Raw genomic sequence first — 20649 nt, forward strand, 5'->3', positions numbered from 1 at the left:
TTGTAGGCAGATAGACAGCAGGTAGAAAAGCACAGATGCAATTGATCACACAAAGACCTTACACCTAAAAATGGGCAGTCATTTATTGGTATAGGGTAGAGGTAGAAGGGGTGCTGGAAAGGTGGGTTAGGAGTCAGTGGCAGCAGGTTTACCTAGAAGCGGATGAAATTTAAGCTTTAGGGCCCCTCCTTTTCTCCACTCTTTTCGATATCCTGTATCTAATCGTGTATCTTCATTTTGTATTCTTTTCCTTAAAAATGGCCAGTGACCATTCAAACTATATAAACTTCAGCCTCACAAAAGCCACATTCTACCATTGCCTAACCATGTCTTCACACAGTCATATGGGTTTGGAAAATTTGTAAAATAAAGATATTTTACAACTCATTAAGATACTTATCCCTTTCCACTTCAGCTTCCTCATTTGCACTTTTCTTTTTCTCAAATGGTGGTGAGTATTTTGGAATTTAGCTAGGGGGAAGTTATGTGGGAGTGGCATATGTTTGTGTTATTACTAACTATTCTGTGGTAAGAAGGTCTGCGAGAATACTCAGACTATCACTGTCCTGGGCATTGGGGCAGGAACATGCTGCCACAAGATCTTATTGTGATAGGTGTGTGGCCTCTGGCACCCAACACTGAAGCTATATGGAAAAGTATAGAAGGAAAAGATTCACAAAATCTGAATCAAAAGATAAGTCTATGCAAAATTCTTCTTAATTTTTGCCTTCAAATTTACCATCCTAACAACTTATAAGCCATTACCGTTAACGAATTGTCAAGCTGAATAAAAAAAAACTTTTTAACTATCAGTAAAAAAATACATTTATGTCAACCACTAGAGAACAGACAGAATTATTTCTTTACTTCCTCTACAGAAAATATTCTGAAATTACTGCTATATGATGAGGTAATCATAAAGTTTGCAGACTAATAATAAAATTATTTTAAATAATTTTAAAAGGAAAATTATTTTAAAGTGCATCAGAGAGTTAGTATTGTTATTTTCAGCATTTTTTGATGTTTGTTTTATGTATCGGGTTTTAAAAATTAGTGATTTGTTACAGCTTCTTTTAAAAATAATATTGATTTTTATGATTAATTTTATAAATTTTATAAATTTTATTTATTTTTTCTGAAGGAATCCCTCAAATTGTAAAAGTACCAGGTACTATAAGACCTGGATCTGTTCCTACATTGTGGGGTGGATTTTGACTTTCATAATCAAGTACATAATCTGAAACTTTGGTCCATCCATGCAGACCATCTTAGAGTTAAGCATCTGCTATGGTCTGAAATTTTTTCTCCCCCTAGAAATTTATGTTAAAATCCTAATGCTCAACTGTAATGGTATTAGAGGGTGGGGACTTTGGGAGGAGCTTAGATCATGAGAGTGGAGCCCTCATGAATAGATTAGTGGTTATACAAAGAGACCCCCATAAAGACACTTGACACCTCCATCATGTGAGGGTTCAAGGAAAAGTCTGGGACCTAGACGAGGGCCCTCATCTGACCATGCTAGCACCCTGATTTCAAATTTCCAGCCTTCAAATCCATGAGAAATAAAATTTTGTTATTTATCAGCTACCCAGTCTGTGGTATTTTGTTAAAACAGCCTGAATGAACTAAGCTAGCATCTGTTGTTTTCAACTTTCATGGTGTCCCGCCTTTTTACCTTCACTCATATAGTTCTACTCTGTAATATCCTAATTCTCTAATTATTATAATTAGGGAAGATCTGAGTGGTTAATATATTAGTGGAATATATTAGCATTTCTGAATACCCTATACCCAAATTCAGGTTAAAAAGAATGTTCCAGTTTCTGCATGGCATAATATTTGAGAAATATATTTAAGTAGGACCTTAAAACTGGTTCAAATGAGAAATTTGTGATTCAAGTTAAAAATGCAATAGCATATATACCAAAGCCAAAAATATCTCACTATGTAACATTATTCCACACAGAAAGTTTCAGGAATTATAACTAGTTTCATTCAGAAAAATATTTTCAGAAGTACACAAAGGATCTTGAACTGAAACCAAAGAAGAATTGTCTATCATTTACCAGCAGTCCATTGACAGCAAAATGAATGTAAAATGATTATTTTACTTCATTATGATGGAACAAATATTTTGGTTCAAATATACAGGGAGACCACCCATTGCAATTTAAGTTTATATAATGAACAAATTTGGGATGTCAGTTATCATTTTCCTTATTTTTAGCACAGAATTTATCATTCTTCAATAAAAAAAAAAAATCTGTGAGATTAGGTACAGATAAGACATGTGGACAGTGATTGGTCACTGGAACTAGCATATCAGCTACAAACATAATTTTCATTTTTATTCTGTTCATAAACAAGTCTTATCTTTATTTGGCCTGCCAGGTTGTGATAAGTAGCTCAAAGTAAATGGAACACATTGGGTCATGCCATTTTCAGTCATCTAATCGAGAGAAAGCATGTGCAAAACATGCGTCTTATTTTGTCATTATCTGCGTCCTTGCACAAGATCATAGATTATGTCCATAATGATTAGGGGTGTGTCTGTCTGTCTTTCCAAATTGCTAACATATGATAATCATTGGTCTTGCCAAAACCTTAGTGCTGATTGAAGTGAATGACTAGTGGAATCTAAATAAATAGGAGGAAACGTGCTTCTGCACATAGCACCGCCAGCCTCAGTCATGAATGGACTGTTAACCTTGTAGAATATTATAATACTCTAAATAGTGCTTTTCAGCCAGTGGTGGGAGTGCTAGAATCTCATGCTTCTGCATACCACTGTGGTGTAGTCCACACTGCAGGGATCTTTGTGTTTTTTTTTCTGCTGAAATCAGAACATAACACTAGTAGATGCCTGTTTTAACTGGGTAAAATATTCCTGTGCCAAAAAACAAAAAATATCTGAAATACCAGTCTACTGATAGACCATAACTTATTTGAGTATAAGTCATCACTCTGGTAGAGAAAGTTCTATGTTGTTAGTCATCTCTCATTTTTAGGTTTATTTTTACCTGTTTCTGCAAATTATAAGAAAAAGCAATCAGGTTAATTCCATTTATTGTCCTTGAGAATTCTGTTTATATAACTTGACCATTCTACAGTTCCACTCATTCTGATACTTAAAAAAGATTACTGTGACTAGTAAAATATGTTGTTCTTTATTGATTATGAAGAATATAGCTTACAATAAAAGAAATAGGCACTCTTTTCTCTTATACTTTAATAAACATAAATGTAGACAACATTTGGTTGTTTATCAAGTTTCTTTTACATTTGCTTTCTATCCTGCGATTCATGTGCTAAGAACTCTATGCTCATTTCATCTGCATGAACTCTTCCTCTACTTTTGTTTCTTTACGATTTAAAAGGAATAATTGTCAATGGTTATATTTTATCTTTTAAAATGTTTTCTCATAATATTTAGATTTGTGTATTAATTTTGAATTTACATGAATTCTAATTATAGTAATGTGTCACTTAGTAAGGGAGATAAGTTCAGAGAAATGCATCATTAGATGACTTTGTTGTTGTGCGAACATCATAGAGTGCTTACACAGACCTGGATGGTATAGCCTACTACACACCTAGACTGTATGATATAGCAAAACTCCTAAACTACAGACCTGTACAGTATGTTACTGTACTGACTACTGTAGGTAATTTAAGACAATGATAAATATTTGTGTATCTAAGCACATCTTAAAGTAGAAAAGGCACAGTAAAAATATGATATAAAAGATAAAAAAAATGGTACCTGTATAGGGTACTTAACCATGAATGGAGCTTGCAGGACTGGAAGCTGGTCTGGGTGAGTCAGTGAGTGAGTAGTGAGAGAATGTGAAAGCCTAGGACATTACCGTACACAACTGTAGACTTTATAAATATCGTACAGTTAGGCAACACTAAATTTATTTTAAAATGTTTTTCTATTTTCAGTTAGAAATGAACCTTAGCATACTGTAACTTTTTTACTTTATAAACTTGAACTTTCAACTCTTTTGTAATAACACTTAGCTTAAGACACAAAAACATTGTGCAGCTATACAAGAATATTTTCTTTCTTTATATCCTTATCCTATAAGCTTTTTTATACTTTTATTTTTATTATTTTTTTTTTTACTTTTAAAACTTTTTGTTAAAAACTAAGAAACAAACACATATTAGACACAGGGCCAATATCACTGTCTTCTACCTCCACATGTTCTCTCACTGGAAGGCCTTCAGGGGCAGTAACACCCATGGAGTTGTCATCTCCTGTGATCACAATGCCTTCATCTGGAACACCTCCTAAAGGACCTGCCTGAGGTTCTTCTTGAGGAGATGTCACTCTTTTCAGAAATATGTCCATGGTGGTTTACTCGGTTTGTTTCTTTTTTTTTCATCATAGATTTGCTTGTAAGCAGATAATGGACCATGGGCATTCTTCTCTATTAATGAAAATATTTTTTTTTTACTGGGATCCATGTTTTCAAACTTTTCAAGGAGTTTTCGAGGTTGGCAAAAGCTTCTGCTAAACCTTTCACTGTAAATTTTTGGGGGGGGGGTTCTTTTTCTTCTTCTGTGATTTCCTTTTCTCTTGCCTCTTCTTCAGCTCTGTATTCCTGTTTCAGTTCCGACAACTCCTCATTAGTGAGTTTCTCAGGAAACACTTCTAGGAATGCCTCAGTGTCATCCCCATATATACCCAAGTTAAAGTTGTTTGCCATCTCAGCCACAGTCTTGTCGATTTTTGCAACCTTTGCACTACAACATTCCGGAGGCTACAACATCACCAGGCAATAGAAATTTTTAGGCTCTATTATAATCTTTTGTGACCACTGTGGTATATGCAGCTTGTCCTTGACCAAAACATTATTATGCAGGGAATGACTATATGTGTTCTGTTTTATAAATGTTGTGGTGTGGATTAAATTTTTATTGATTATGTGAAAATAAGAAGTTTTTGGTTTTCGGGGGTTCAATATAACTTTTCTCTAATTATATCCTTCCTTCAAGCCAAAATTCCAGGCAGAAATTCTTAAAGTCAGCAGCTTCAGGAAATCTATCTATAGGAAAGAAATATTTTACTCTATTTGCAAAATTATAAGGAACTGTGATTCTACAATACTGTTACAGTGTACATGTTTTGTAAACTTGAACAAGTTGCTTACCCATTATCAGCCAAAGTTTTGAATTCTCTATGATGTTGGATATAAGCAGAAGAGGTGATGTGATACATATGTAAATGTTTTATATTATACATGTAAATTAATATGTAAAACTAGCATATTAAAATGTTTAACTCCACACTGTTAATTGGATTCATTTCCTGAATTAAGAAATTCTTATTAAACCACTAATATGATTTCAAAGAGGCCGCTTTTATCATTACTCCAGTGGTTAATGGTATACTTTTTGCTTTAGTTCTGTCACTGTTTAGCTCTTAGATTTGGTTGTCTCTGTTTTGATTCTGCTTAGGATGTGATCAAATTTGTGGTGTTCATATTCTTTCTTCAGCGAGTTTAAAGAGAGCTCTGAGTGTTTGTACAGCAAGGAATGATGACATAATACTTTCTTTTCAAGCACTTCTCCGCTGGCTAATAAACAGGAAGGTTCTCCTTGAGTCCCATATTTCTTCAAGAAAGTCACGTTTATGTTTCCGTTGTTTCTCCATTAAATCATGGGATTTATTAATTCAGTCTGCACATTCTGCCCACACTCTTTCTCATGGTACCTTCTCATCCTAAAGCTGAGACAGAGCTACCAAGAAGTTTTTATTGTCTTCCCAGGGTATTCCTAGCTTCTTCTTTACTATTCATACATTTATAACCCTTTCCTTTGTTTCTATCTTCCAGGATGTTAGGCCACTGAATAGCATTTCACTTATGGTCACACCCATTTTGTGATGCAGTGGGGTACTGGAATTGCCTAACACCACTCGTGAATGCTGATTGCTAACTTCTCAGAAATTTGCTGAGCTGGTTGTTGAACTGTTAGTAGGTTAAAAACAGCCAAAAGAAATATTTACATGATAAAAATCAGCAAAGCTATACATTAGGGTTTTTTGGTTTTCTTTTTTCCTCAGAGGCCTGGAATATCAGCACAGCACTAATTCTGAGTTAGTTGTCTGTTTTGATTTCTCATTCCAGTCAATTTGCCTTCTGCTGATTAGAGTAAGCATTGAGGCTTCTTTTGAGGGAAGCAAAGGGATGGTGATTCTTGGAAAAACTATTGGACACTATACTTTAGAAAAAGCTTTTATCTCTCTTTGTAAGGTTATACATATGATTCTCCAAACCAAAGCAGAACAAAAAAAGCAAAATTATTCTCTGGAATACTGGAGACGTAAAGAACTTTAGAATGTATAATTGTATGATTATCCTATTTTTATACAATGAATTATTTGCTAGTTACCCTAGGGCACATATCCTATAACTTGTTAGAAATTAGGGATATAGTTAAACTGAAATAAACAGTTTAAGCAATTGTTTACCCACAAAATTTTCTTGCAGGGCAACAATTTTTAAAAACCTAATTATTTTTAATGTTAGAAGCTATGAAATTTCTATAGTTTATTTTCTGTATATAAAAATAATTTTAGTTAATGTCATGGACATTTTAGTAGTTAGTATGTTATTTAACTGATCAGCTTTTCCTATTTATCAGTGGAATAAGATATATGTGGCAATAACACATATCTTATTTTAATGAGTACTTTTACAATTTACAGATATTTTCCTAGAGTTTGTATATTCTAAAAACGAGTTCCCCTGTTAAGCTTATTTTTATCTTAAAAAATGCTCCGGAGGATCTTGTCATCAGTTTATCTGGAGATGATTAGTGTCAGTAGCTAAGACAGTAGTAATTGAGCCTAATGTCTCACTGAAGAGTGATTTCTTTATTTATACACTAGAGAATTTTAGTTTGACAAATTTCAATGGGCTTTTAACTTTGTATTATAAAATTTTAAACCAGGCAAACCAGAGTTTGCTAGATTATTCAATGCACAAACCATTATAACTCTTACTCAAAAGAACATTATTGTCATAATAACAATGAGTATTATAAAAATACTTTAGGATTTATGTAATAATAACTAACTTACTGTGTTCCAGATGTTATTATCAGTGCTTTACACATAATCACTCATTTGAAATGTTTAACAGTCTTATAAGGTAGTTATTATCCTCAGTTTTACTGATGAGGAGACTGAGGCAAAAGAGGTTAGGTAATTTGCCCAAAGTTGTAGAGACAATAAGTGGTAAAGCAAGAATTGAACCTGGGTGGTGTGGCTTCAGGGTCTATGCTCTTAGTAATAAGAATAACACTTCTTGAGCTTTTGGAGAGTCTACAACTCAAGGGCAAATACTCTTTGCCAGTCTCCAAAGCCACAATCACTTATTTAAAAAAGACAAGAGTAATATGGAGAAAGAAAAGCAGTATTCTCTTATTATTGGGTATAATTCATTCTCTTGATTATGGAGAATATCAGTGGGCAAAAAGAATCTCCAGAAATCATACATCAAAAACTGGAAGTATCTATATGGTTTTGGAAATTCTCTAAGATACAAGACAGATTGACTTAAACTGAACTGAAAAATAGAGTCCTTATAAAGATTTATAATTATGAGAAATAGAAGTCAGAATGTGTAAATATTTCATAAGTTTCTGATTTAAAGATTATAATAAATTTGATTTTGATAATATAAAGTCCCTAACGGTGATTTTATTGTCAGATTTTTTTGAATTTGAGCATTAATTTATTCTCATAGTTAACATATCAAAACCCTAAACACAATAAATGTTGAAAATATATTCACAGAAAATTATCTATGCAAGTGCTTCTTCCAATTTTTATAATGAAACAATTACTTTGTACGTCTTAATTGCTGTTGCATTTTTGATCTGTGCTCTAACATTGTCTTTTTTAGTAAATTAATGTGTTTTATAGTCTAAATTCTCAGATTAAGGCTTTTCAAAGCATAGGTTCTGTTCAATTTTAAGTTTGCTACATCAATGAAATATGAATTAATTGTATAATAAAACAACGCAACTATATTATGTCATGCAATATGTTATTATTTATGAATTTTCTGAATTGCCCCACTAGTTCACTGAAAGTATTCTTCTTTTTTGCCTTGGTCCAGTTTAGAGAGAAGTAGGATTGATAGAATAGCATATTACATAGGGATAGCGGTGCTCTTCCTTTGGGATGTGCAGATAAGGTAGATGATGTCATGTTGAAAATGCAGAGCTTCCTACACTGTGAGGAAGCTCATCTCGCCAAAAACAGGGACATTTATCCTATACCAGCAGTTTGTCTCAATTGCTCTCTTTTCTTGTTCTTTAGCAATTTCACACTACAGATGAAATCTTGGTATTGGCTAAAAACAAATAAAATACATCTTGTTCCTCCTACAGATTATATTTTCCTTCCCAGAAATCTTTTTTAATAACTTCCACTTTGGGTCAGGGGAGAAATCAATTGAAATAGAGGTTTATATGCCAAATTCTAGACCCACCGATAAGGGAGAAAAGAATTCAATATGGTCTCTAATGAAAGAAGATTAATTGCATTAAAAAAAAACCCTGTGGATAGCAGCATAGAAATTGTGACCATTATTTTGCTCATCACATTTAGATGCTTTCTATATGTCGAAAGATGTGGGGAGACAGTGTCTTGTAATTGTAAGAATGATCTATATCAGCGCATGTGCAAAAGAACCTTCTGCGACGACGGGACTTTTCTACATCTGCCTGTCCAATACAGTGGTTAATAGCTGTGTGTTTTTGAACACTTAAAATGTGGCTAGTATGATTGAGGAACTGCATTTTTTTTTGTTTTAATTAATTTGAATTAATTATATTTAAATGTAAATAGTTACATGTAACTAGTGGCTACTGCGTTAGATTGTATGCATCTAGAGTTAAATCTGGAATTCACTAGAGTGAAGACTGCCTTACTTCAGGTCCTGGATATGGTGCAGAATAGTTGGACAACCTTGGAAAGTCCTTTAAGCTCCCTGGGTCTCACTATTCTCGTCTTCAATATGGGAATACTCATAGTACCTATCTCTAAAAGTTCTAAGATCATTAAATACATCGATGAATAGAAAGCTTTTTGAACAGTGCCTGACATGTAGTATATACTCAATAAACATGAGCCGTTGCTATTCTTGTTAATTATTTTTGTAAACTCTTGTAGATTTTAATGATTGAAACCTGAAAAGGAGATGGAAATGAAATATGTCTAAAGTAATAAACAGAAGGTGCCATGAAATGGGGTAGAATTTTAGGGGATCCTAGTGAAATGTGTGAGATTTAGATAAATAAAAAGTAATTGTAGGATGATCATGTATTCTAACTTGTTTTGGACAGTCTCAATTTATATCTCATGTACTGGTTTGATTATTAATATTTCCTTCTTTTGCTCTCAAAAGTGTCTCATGAGTGTTTGTAAGATAAATTTTGAAGTCAACCTAGAAGATGGGTATAGAAATCCAGCCCAGGCATTCCAGGTGGAGGGAAGAAGACAAAATAAGGTATAGATGCAAATGTGATTATATGTGGTATGAAAGGTGAATGGGCACTGGGAAATAGAAGGAAACAGGATTAAGTATGAGCTAGAGATATATTATAGAGATAGGATGAAAGCTCAAATAAGGAAATTAGATTTGATTGTAATGTTATTTATGCTATTACTGCATTGCTCCTGAGTCAACATAGATTCACTTTCAGAGAAAATAAGTTCTGATTTTTTTTTTCCAACTCTAAGATTCTTAGAAGTAGACAAGCCACTTGTTGCTTACTTTAGTTGGTCCTGAAAGGTTCTGATTTAATTGGACAAAACCATTAAAAAAGCCTCATACCATTTGGTGTTTTGATTGGCTTTCCATTATGCATAGTGCTTTTTGTTACATATGGTTTTTTTTTTAAAAAAGTTTTATTTAGATTACCCATTAGCTACGAGTAACCAAATCAAAAGTATTATTGGTTAATATGAAAATTAGTCAACTGAGTGGAAAAATGGCTCATTATATCTGTTTTCATGACTGAAGAAGAAAATTTTTAATGTGTTCAATTAGTTGCAGTAAAATACTATGTCGACATATCTTATTGTAGTGTTGTTCTTTAAACTACATCTATTGGTCTCCATTCTATTTAGGCCAACGTACATGATAAAACTAGGAGAATTAATTGTCGGCAATATTACTGATTGTAATTTTAGGGAAAAAAAGAGAATATTGGACTGCGAAACATAAAAGAATATAAAAATATTAGGAAAAGAGTAAAAAATACAGATTATGGTGAAGAAATTAAACTAAAAATTTAAGTAAACACATGATATAAGATATAGGAATGCGACTCAAGCGTAATTGTTTTATTATGCACAAGGTCTCCTCTTTATATCTGATCGCATTTTGAACTGAGATGCTGACCATTGGCTATCTCAGAGATCTCCAAGAATAGATGATGGTGACTCGTGCTGGATTACCACTCTTTTTCCAGTGATTCCAGCTCATCATAAAAGCAGATATTTGAGTTGATCTCTAAAGTATTCCTGGGTCAAGGAGAATAAAAGTCCCATACAGGGATTATAGTCACTTTGGATATTTCTGGGGAATTTGAACCGTTACTGTTATAGTGTAGCAGACATTGTAATCTCCATCTGGGGAACCAATCAAAGCTCATTCTTTTTTTCTGGAGGAACCAATCATTATCAATATTAGAATTATGAGCTGTTTGGGTTATTTTCGAAGTAGAGTTCTGACTGTTTAATGGCATAAGCACATTTTTAAGTGTTTTAATTTTGTTCGTTTTTTCTTAAAGAGATCAAGAGTTGCCCAAATTGAGAGAGGCTGGGGCAAAGATCAGATGTCCTTGACGTTTGGAGAATTGAGCAATCTATATAAAAGTCTATTGACATCATTCATTGCAGCCACTCTTCTCTAGCTTATAAATTTATTAATGAAATTGGCTTATAGGTGCTTAAAAGGAACAATAACTAGTTTACTTATGTTTTCAAGTAGGATGCATTTTAAAATGTCATTTAATATCTAAACTTTTGAATGGAATTCAATGACTTTAAGTCTATTTGTAAATAGTACAGAGTGGCGTGTAATTATGTAATCGGCTGAAGTTTTCAAAAATTAATATTTAAAGCAAAAGTTAATCTCATCCTAATAGAATTTTAATAAAGCCCTGCTAGTGATTTGTAAATACCTTGGAACTAATTAGCCATTCCATCCACAGTGATTGTTTCATCACTGCTTTTTGGTTCTTGATGCAAATTGCCAACCACAGTTATAATGACATATTTTTATCTCAAGAATAGAGGCTCCCATGCTTAAGAAAATAGATAACTCACTCTTGTAGCTCCCCCTTAAAGGTAAATTATTCCAAGTAGGACTGAGAGAGCAAAAATTTATTTTAAGGATTTGCCTCACAATGATGTTGTTACAAATGATAGGAACAAAAAAGTATTGAGTATTGACTCTCTGCCAGGCATTGTGGTAAATATTTTTATGTAATTTATGTACTAAAGCCTCACACCAGTCCTATGAGGTGAGATAATCATAATCTCTCTTTTTCTCAGCTAGAGATTTAAGTGCCCAGTTAGTGGCAAAGCAGGATTCTCAGTGGGCAACCTGGAGCTCTCAAGCACCATAGTACCTCTGCTGACAGCAGCTATTACCTAGATCAGTTGACAGGGAATGTGCAAATGATTGCCTTCTGTGTGGAACTTTGTCCTTTATTGTTCATTTCCATATCTGAGCTGTGGGTAGGAAAAGAGAAGTAGGGCAAGTTTTTACCAAACTCTATTATAAAAGGCAATAATTGAAACAATTGTTTTCTATAGTCATATTCTACATAATGGAAAGGCAATTGCCTAGCATAAAATTGTGAAGTGATAATGTATGTGGCTCATGAAACTGGCTAAAATTGCATTGCTTGCCTTAGATATTAATTTAGCTACATTTGTTATTGCTTGCATGAACAATATTCATAGTCGCCCTCATTTGAAGCTATTATAAACACTCCAGTGATTGCCACAGTTCTCGCCATGTCTGCTCACTCATGTCGTGTTGATACCAGAGGAGAGGTCTGCAGAAGCAAGGTTATATGGAAGTTACATTGTCTGGGAGAGGCATCCAATAGCCTGAAGCAGTATTATCCCCTGAGCAATGGATTATATGTGTACGTGCAGGCTAAATAATGTATGACTTAAGACAGGAATGTGGTTTATTTTCATTTTTGGATAGTGAAAGAGTTGGCATGTCGATCCCATGAGAGACTTTATCCAGGGCTTTACCCTTGAATGGGTAAAAGAGTACAAATTCTATTGCACTGAAAATGAATAAAAACAAGTTGGGGAGCCCATCAGCAAAACAGACTGCCGTGTGCTGGAGTTTAAGGCTACTCCAAAACCACCAGACCAACTGCTTCAGGATCCTGCCAGCAACCAGATGCAGGGAATAGAACTGACTGCAGTTTGGCATCAAGGCTCTGTGATTCCCAGCCAAGGGGAATTGCATGCAAAAAATATTTAAAATTCTCTTTGTAAAAGAGTTATGTTTTCAATCAGAGGGAGAATTATGTTTCAGACCTATTCTGTTGCAAACGAAATGTGGCATATTGGCACTGTAGTTACAGAGGGTGGAGGCGTAGAGAGGTGAGGCCATATGTACCTAGGGGTAAGAAGTTGACCTTTGGTTAGATGGTGTGGTTTTCAATGAAATTATTTTTAAGCCATTAGGTTAGTATCATTATTCAATGAAGGGCATTGTGTTGGCCCTTCAAAGAGAGTGGCTGGATCTGTTTTAAAGCTGTGATTCTCAAACAGAGGCAACTCACCTCCTTAGGAGACATTTGACAATATCTGGAGACATTTTTAGTTGCCACAACTTGTGGGGAGAGTAGTACAACCAGCATCTAGTAGAAGACAGGAGTGCTATTAAATATCCTACAATGCACAGGACAGCTCCCACAGCAAAGAATTATCCTTTCCAAAATGTCCACAATGCCAAGGTTGAGGACCTTGGTTAAGAATTATCTGGCTAGTGTGTAAATATTAAGCTCTGCCTTCAGAGAGGGGTTTACCTAATGTAGTTTGATATTGTATAAAAGATCATTTTTAATGATTTATTTTACTCTATTGATCTGTGAACAACATTTACTAGATGCACCAAATAATTTCTGTTCAAACAAACAGGAAAACAAATAAAAACACGTCACATCCCTATCCAATTTACGTAGGGTAAGAAAGGACAATGAACCTCCCTCCGAACCTACACACACAAACCAAACACGCATTTTACAAGACTGTAGGAGGACCTGGTTGATTCACTTTTCAAACTTGAAAAATGAAGCATATTAACAAAGCACACTAAATGAATCAGCTGTTTAAGATGATCTACAAGCCAGTTCATTTTCCTGTTATTAAATAACAAAGCATGAATCTTGACAAATGAACCCACTGGTCTGACATTATTTGAAAAACTCATAGTGTGTTTGCTTCTGATGGTCACTTTCCTTCCGTAATTAAATTTTAAGATTGACTTTATTTAAATGCTGATAGAAAGAGTTTGTTAACCTTTATTTTGACCATATGCTGTTTATCATCATCATTACTCTCTTCTTCCTCCTTATACATATATACACCTTAGCTGCTCCCAGAGCGTCATATTCCAGGATTCAGGGCGAGAAAGCTGGTTGTGTTAATTGGTGTCGGTATCATTAAGAGGTGAAGTTCTGTTGTGTTGTGGGGGACTGCAAGTTTCTGGAGTCAGACGCCCTTTATTCAAATTGGGGCTCCAGCCTTGTGACCTTGAGAGGGTCATTAGCCCTTTTCGTGCCTCAGATCTCATTTGTAAACTGAGAATGATATAATGATATGATATAATGTATAAAGTGCTTAGCAAGCACACAATAAACGTTCCCTATAATTATTAGTATCGTTATCTTAAGAATAACATCTCCCAAAATTGATGCCAAGTTATTTTACTCAGTTTTATAAAGAGGATACTGGTACTGACTCGCTGACTTAGCAGCCCCTACGTGTGGTTTAGAGAGCATAGCCCCATCCTCCAAACCCTACCTGACCCTCCCATAATGCCACCATGAATAAACATCTAAGGAAAATCTGTGTACTTGCCAAACATATGCAGCTTCAAGAGAGGACCTCTATTTTCCTTCCTTTGATCAGAGTGCCATCCCAAGCTCCTCTTCTGAAAATTTGCCATTTCTACTGGTTCTAACCAACTGACACTGGAAATTCACAGCGACTCCTTGCCCGGTTACATGTGCGTTCAATAGTTTCAGACCATTAATCCTCACTACTCACTACTCACTACTAACAGGATTTAAAAAGTGTGACTTTGAACAATATTGCAAAGTCAATTTTATCTGAAGGAAAAAATATATATTTTTACTAATATTTTAAAATTTCTTTCTCAGTGCCACAGCATGATTTGCAAGCTAGTCAATAATAAAATTCCAAATTCATCTAAAGACAGAGTTGACAAAGGAATCAGACACTTTTAACCATTTTTAATCAAGAAAGTGGCTGCTGTGACCCCTTAACCCCTAAAGATTATTGATACTCCTTTTTTCTTTTTTTTTCCTTTTTTTCCTGAGATGCTGTAATTTGGTCATTTGTCTTTGGCAGCAAGAGCATATAAAATTTCTTTTGCTTTCACAAATTAATTCATTTAAGCTTGTGCATTTGTCAGACATTCCGGGAACCTTCTGCTAATGTTCTGTTGATTAAAGGATGTGTATTTTGAAAATGGGTGTAGAAGAAGGAATTTATAATTTTTAAAACCAAAGAATGATTTACGATACAAACTGATACCTGAATCATTCAGTTTATCATCAATAGATACATGAAATGTTAAAGATTAGCAGGAGTGTTGGCCTTGAGTCTTAAAATCTGTGGGTTAATTGGTTCAATAACACTGAGAAAATCTGCCTCCCTTCAGCAGAATTTCTAAAACTTACAAACCAAGAATAGGACATAGAAAACTACTTTTGATTGTGTATTTTTTTCAAAGGGCTTTTGAAACACATCTTTTCCCCCACAACAGTCTGGTGCTTCCGATCCTATTTATAAATTACATGCATTGTTTGCATGCATACAAGTTCCCTCTACTCATCCCAGCTTTGATTTGCTTTTGATTGTTTTAATTTTTTTTCCCTCAGTGAATACATTGAGCCCTTTGGAGGGCACATTTATTATTTTAGGCACCATGCAATTTACTAAATGGTGTTCCAGTTATGGAAATGCTCCCAAAGACCCCTGGGGGGAAACAAAAGAATTAAGTAAACACATATTGATCATCCTGTGGTTGATGCTTTCTTATTTGATCAGCCAAGGGCTCAGTCTGAACTGGTCCATCTGATCTGTGATACATAAAGCTGGAGACATTTTTCTGGCTCTCTTGTGATTTAAAAGACTAGGCAGTGAGAACAACTGCTTTAAACAAAACCTCATTTTAAAAGAAGCCTGAGTACAGAATGGAATTCAAAGAATTTAGAGGGAGGGAAGGTGAAAGTGGTAAAAAAAAAAAAAAGGCCTGGGAAATTAAAGAGAATAAAACACATGAGAATTAAAAGATAAAAAAAAAAAAAAAAAAAGGCCTGGGAAATTAAAGAGAATAAAACACATGAGAATTAAAAGATAAATTCCATCTGTCCCATTGTGAGACACAGAGAGCAGGACATTACTTCAGCCAGGGTATGTGGAACACCTACTAAGTGCAGGGCTTGTAAAGAGGTAGAGCTTAAGTGTTACGGGCTGTCCCAGGAGCAAAACAGAATTCTTAAGTCAAGAGGGAATAGTTTTTCATGCCAGCCAATAAACTTTATGCAGATATTAAATTCCAAGAGGCAATGGATATATGCCATTTTATTCAAATATTGGGAAGGGAAAGTATTCTCCTATATAATTCATTTTAAAATTCTACTTTAAAGATGTTGGTAACAAATTAAGTAATTCTAAAAAAATGGTTGAAAAACCGTTTACTTCAAAGTAGTGAGTTGGAGGCATTAGGTTTTGCTCCTGTCATTTCTGCTCTGCCACTTCCCCATTCCTTAAACAAACTGCCTCCTACACCCTTGACCGGTTTGTGTTTGTATTTGACTAGTCTCTTATTCTTCCCACACTCCACCACCCCCAGCTAATAAGAGTAAAGCATGAGGAAAAGGAGGCCAGATAGGAAGCTTTGAAGTCCTTGATGCAGGAAGTGGTTCAGACCCTGGCCAAGGGAAACAGTGGGAATTCAGAGGAAAGAATGATTCTAGAAACCTCTCTGAGATTTTGGTGGCTGGCTGTATTTCGAGATATAGGATTAGGGAACAGATGAAACTAACACCAAGGTTTCTAGAATGGAGACTGAAAGAATGACAGCAACACAGAAAGAAATGGAGTAATAGTGATAGGTGGCTGGTATGGAAAATTGGGAGATGAGAGAGCAGGTATAACGGGTTGCCTTCAACTAGCTGCATCCAAGAGGCATTGTCTTGTAGTCAGTTGGAAATATAGGCAGGCAAATCTGAAACCCTGGAAAGACATGTAAAACAGACTATTACAGCAAGAAACAAGGCCGAATACTGCTAAAACTTGGCCTCTTGTCTCTATGGTCTAAATGCTGTGTTTATTCAATTTTTATTGTACGTGATGTAGCCTAAGTATTTATTAAACACCTATTTGTTATTTGATAAGTACATACTTCCCACCCCTGACAAAATGGCTAATGAGTTTTCAGGTTAAAACTCAGCCCCAAATTTTCCCACTGGAATCCTGATGATTGTGTTCATTTTGCCTTTAGGAAACTTTCTGGGTTATGGTTGAGAATATCTGGTAGAGCTTTATAGACTAATATCACTAGCAACACATATATGAAACACTATTATTATTATTATTATTATTATTATCATTAATAATTATAGTTTTGTTATTGCTAACATTTATTGTGTGCTTACTAATTTCCAGGAACCATTTTGTTTGTATTAGCTCATTGAGTTTTGGTAAAAACCCTGTAACATAGGAGAATTCCATTTTTCATCTTCCTCATATTAATGAGGATGTTGAGTCTCCGAGAGGTTAAGACACCATCCAAAGTTCACACAGTCAATAAGAGATGCAGCAGGACTCATACTCAGTCAGTAGATTTTAGAACTTTTGAAGATATGCCTATATGAGTAAAATAAAGCATAATGAGTTATATGCCTACTAATTTTGGCATGTATAATTATAAAGACTTCACATTGTATATTCTAAGTCATTAAGGGTCATTTTATCATTTCTACTTTGTCAGAAAATAGTGTGACAGGTTAGAGCAGTGCTTCTCTACTGGGAGAGATTTCTCCCCCAGGGGGCATTTGGTAGTGTGTGAAATGGGCACTACTGGAAACTGGTGGATATAGGATGCTGCCACCATCATACAGTCAACAGGACAGCCCTCACAACAAAGAATTATCCTGTCCAAGGTGTCAACAGTGCCTAGATTGAGACCCTGTATTAGAGTAATTTAAAGGGAATCTTGACTTCAGGGAGAGAATGATGACTCAGTCTTTCTAACAAAGGGTATGCACCATGGAGAAGCAGACTTGGGGATGGGAGAAAGAGATAAGATAGATTCATTCATTTGTTTATTCATAGAATCACTATTGATAGAGTTATTTCTGTGTATCAAGAATTGTGCTGGAGAATAATGATGAGCAAATTGCTTTAGAGAAAAGGAGAGAACAAGGAGTAGAGGCAAAACAGAGATGCTCAGCTGTTAAAAGTGAGCAGGGGCAGACTTTGCTGCCAAAAATGAACTGCATGGTTTTTTTTTTCCTTTTTTCTTTCTTTTTTCTTTTCTTTTCTTTCTTTTCTTTTCTTTTCTTTTCTCTTCTTTCGTTCATTCGTTCATTCTTTTTTTTTTTTTTTTGTCAAAGAGGGAGATGACATTATACTTTATAGCTCTAAGGAAAATCACAGGGGACAAACTCAGAAGCCATAGGCTACTGTAAGGGGCACCTATGAATTTCTTTTTACCCCATTTATGCCTAACTTACGCTGATCCAAATGAAGGGCCAGGGTTGTGGTAAGGGGAGCATATGATGTTCTCAGAAGTAAAAAGAATAATGATATAAGGATGTGTGTTCATATGTGGATTGGAGAGACCGAGATGCTTGCATAGCTATCGAGGTGCTATGCTGGCCTGAGAATAGGTGCTGACTTTGTTTTTCCAGTAACAGCCTTTTCTGTTTCCAGCAGTCCTATGCACCAGCTCCCCACCCCATGGCTCCTCCCAGCCCCAGCACAAACAGCAGCAGCAACAACAGCAGCAACAACAGCAGCGGGGAACAGTTGAGTAAAACCAACCTGTACATCCGAGGCCTTCCACCAGGCACCACTGACCAGGACCTAATCAAGCTGTGCCAACCGTAAGTGCCTTCTGCTCTCTGCACGGTTTCTAACCCGCACACTCACCCACGTGAGCTCAGTCCTCGCAGGCCTTGTTTGGGTTTGTACCCAATATACCCATTCATTGGTGTCTCGAATTTGAGATCTAAGTCCAGCTTTCTTTAGAGAATGAAATTTGTTTACTTTATGCTATAGAAGTAAAGATTCTTGATCAGATACACATGAGAGTTCTGACTGATTTGCATGTGTTGAACAGAAAGATAATGAGCAAGCATTGAATTGGGCCCTCAAACCTTGCGGCTGGTGGCATCAGTGATGAATCTCATGGAGGGGAAAAAGCTGCCTTTTTTGGGGGCGGGGTGGGGGAGTGTTTATGGAGGGACTCTCAGAAATTCAGAAGTGGTAGATTTCAGGATGGTTACCTCCTGTGTTACACAAATTTTCTGGCCAGTTTTTGGTAAATGTCAGTTCAGTGGAGACCAGGTCATTTGATAATTATAAGGCAAATTCTTGAGTTTCTTTGAAAACATCTACTTCCAAATCCAGTGAAGCTATTTTACACCAAAGCCAAGGACTGTACTCACTAAGTAGTTTTATATTCTCTAGGAAGTATGGTAGTGATTAAATGCCTTTCCAAAATGTTTTCATTATTCTATTATCTACCAACACCGATGTTATTAACTCTCGTATTTCTGTGAAAATAAATTAAACATATTTAAGTTTACCCTCCAAATAAAATTAATAATGGATAATTAATTAAGAATCATAGACCAATATTTTTAGATTGTTGTCTGATGATTTTCAAAGTAATATCAGTACAGCTATTTTGTCATTTGATTGTGTCTTAGCTGGTTATTTTTTAATTGGAGAAAACTAGTACTCAATTTTCCTTTTTCTCTTTCACAATGCCTTTATGAGGAGTTTGAGAAGATATTTGTTTTGTAAATTTCCCAACCTCTAAAATATTGGAAGAGAAAAACAAAGCAGAACAGTATTTATTTGCTTTTGTTCTGGTTTAAATTTAGGGACAAATATCAAAACAATAGGAAGTGGTAGATAAACCAAAACAAAAATGCATAACTATATAATCAGTTGAGAAAGTAATATGTGGATTAGGGTGGGGACACTTGGAAAAATATTTATTTAGAAGCAGTTTTTTTTTTTTTTTTAAATAAAATGTACAAGGGCTAAGACATTTGAATGTATGTTAACTTTTGATCTATACTATGTTGAGGTTGAGAATTGGAAGGTAAATCAACTATTTTTTTGTTGTTGCTGTTGGAAAAATCTAAACCATTTTGAGAAGTAAGGTCTTTGAAAATGTGAAAGATTGCAGACTTTACGTTAGAAGCTTCAGATGAAGTAGCTCATGTAATGGAATCTGATGTGAAAAAGAAGGGTAGCTATTAACTTTGATTCGCATATGAATCTCATTCATAAAAAAATATTGGTTGATGTTAAGGAAAGATTATTTTCCTTTCCTCTCTACGACTCAAAGCACTTATTGAAACACAGATTTCTGGACCCAGGAGATTATGAAACACTAGGTCTGGGGTGGAGCTCAAGAATATGCATATCTAGCAGGCTCTCTGGTGTTGTTGGTGCTGCTGTTTTTTGGGGGGAAGCATTTCTCTCTACAATAATGTGAAGATCATTGACTCTAATGCATAAAGTTTCACTTAATATATGAAGTTCATTCAGGCGGACTCCTGTGTAGGACAATCTGCTCATCCACTGTGTGATCTTGAGGCAGGTCATTGACTCTCCTTGAGTCTAAGTTTCCTCTTAAAAAAAGAGTGAGTTGAAGTTGACTATTTCTAGAGTTCCCCGTATGTAGTATCAGCGGTGTGCTGTAGCTAGCTGCCTCTGATAGTACACTAGAGCCAATTGTTAAATATTCAGGAATTCTGTGAATGATTTGTTACAGATTCAGTAAATTGAAATCAGCCATGGTGGGAGTAGGAATAAGCAAGCCCTACAAATTAGGGTTTTACAAATTTTTGTTTGTTTGTTTGTTTGGATTGCTGGTTTATGAACATACCACTGATATAACATTATACTATGAATTTCTGTATTAGTGTCCATTTCTGCAAAGAACTGTGCCAGAAACTTATAAATGGATAGTGTTATCTAAAAGCCTGTATTGGTATTTTTAATCCAGGAAAGAGATTTAGTGACATAGAAACATTACATTTGAGAAAAGAAGTTTTGTTAACATTTTCTATGTGCATTAGAGAAATTTAAAG

At 35.0% G+C, this 20649-nt stretch overlaps 1 protein-coding gene across 16 annotated transcripts in view; it reads left to right on the forward strand.

Annotated features, from left to right (window-relative positions):
• The window catches only part of RBMS3 (RNA binding motif single stranded interacting protein 3), a 653502-nt gene that overhangs the window by 131379 nt on the left and 501474 nt on the right, over positions 1-20649 (forward strand). For 13 of the 16 annotated variants that reach the window (XM_023533089.1, XM_023533290.1, XM_011360463.2 and 10 more), the window contains one exon: positions 18251-18423. In XM_023533089.1, coding sequence (XP_023388857.1) covers positions 18251-18423 — 173 coding nt within the window. The remainder of the gene's footprint in view (positions 1-18250; positions 18424-20649) is intronic. The other 3 variants (XM_023533109.1, XM_011360533.2, XM_023533387.1) reach the window with 1 other exon arrangement.

Source organism: Pteropus vampyrus, unplaced genomic scaffold (assembly GCF_000151845.1).
Source record: "Pteropus vampyrus isolate Shadow unplaced genomic scaffold, Pvam_2.0 Scaffold1, whole genome shotgun sequence".
In the NCBI taxonomy this organism is placed as follows: domain Eukaryota; kingdom Metazoa; phylum Chordata; class Mammalia; order Chiroptera; family Pteropodidae; genus Pteropus; species Pteropus vampyrus.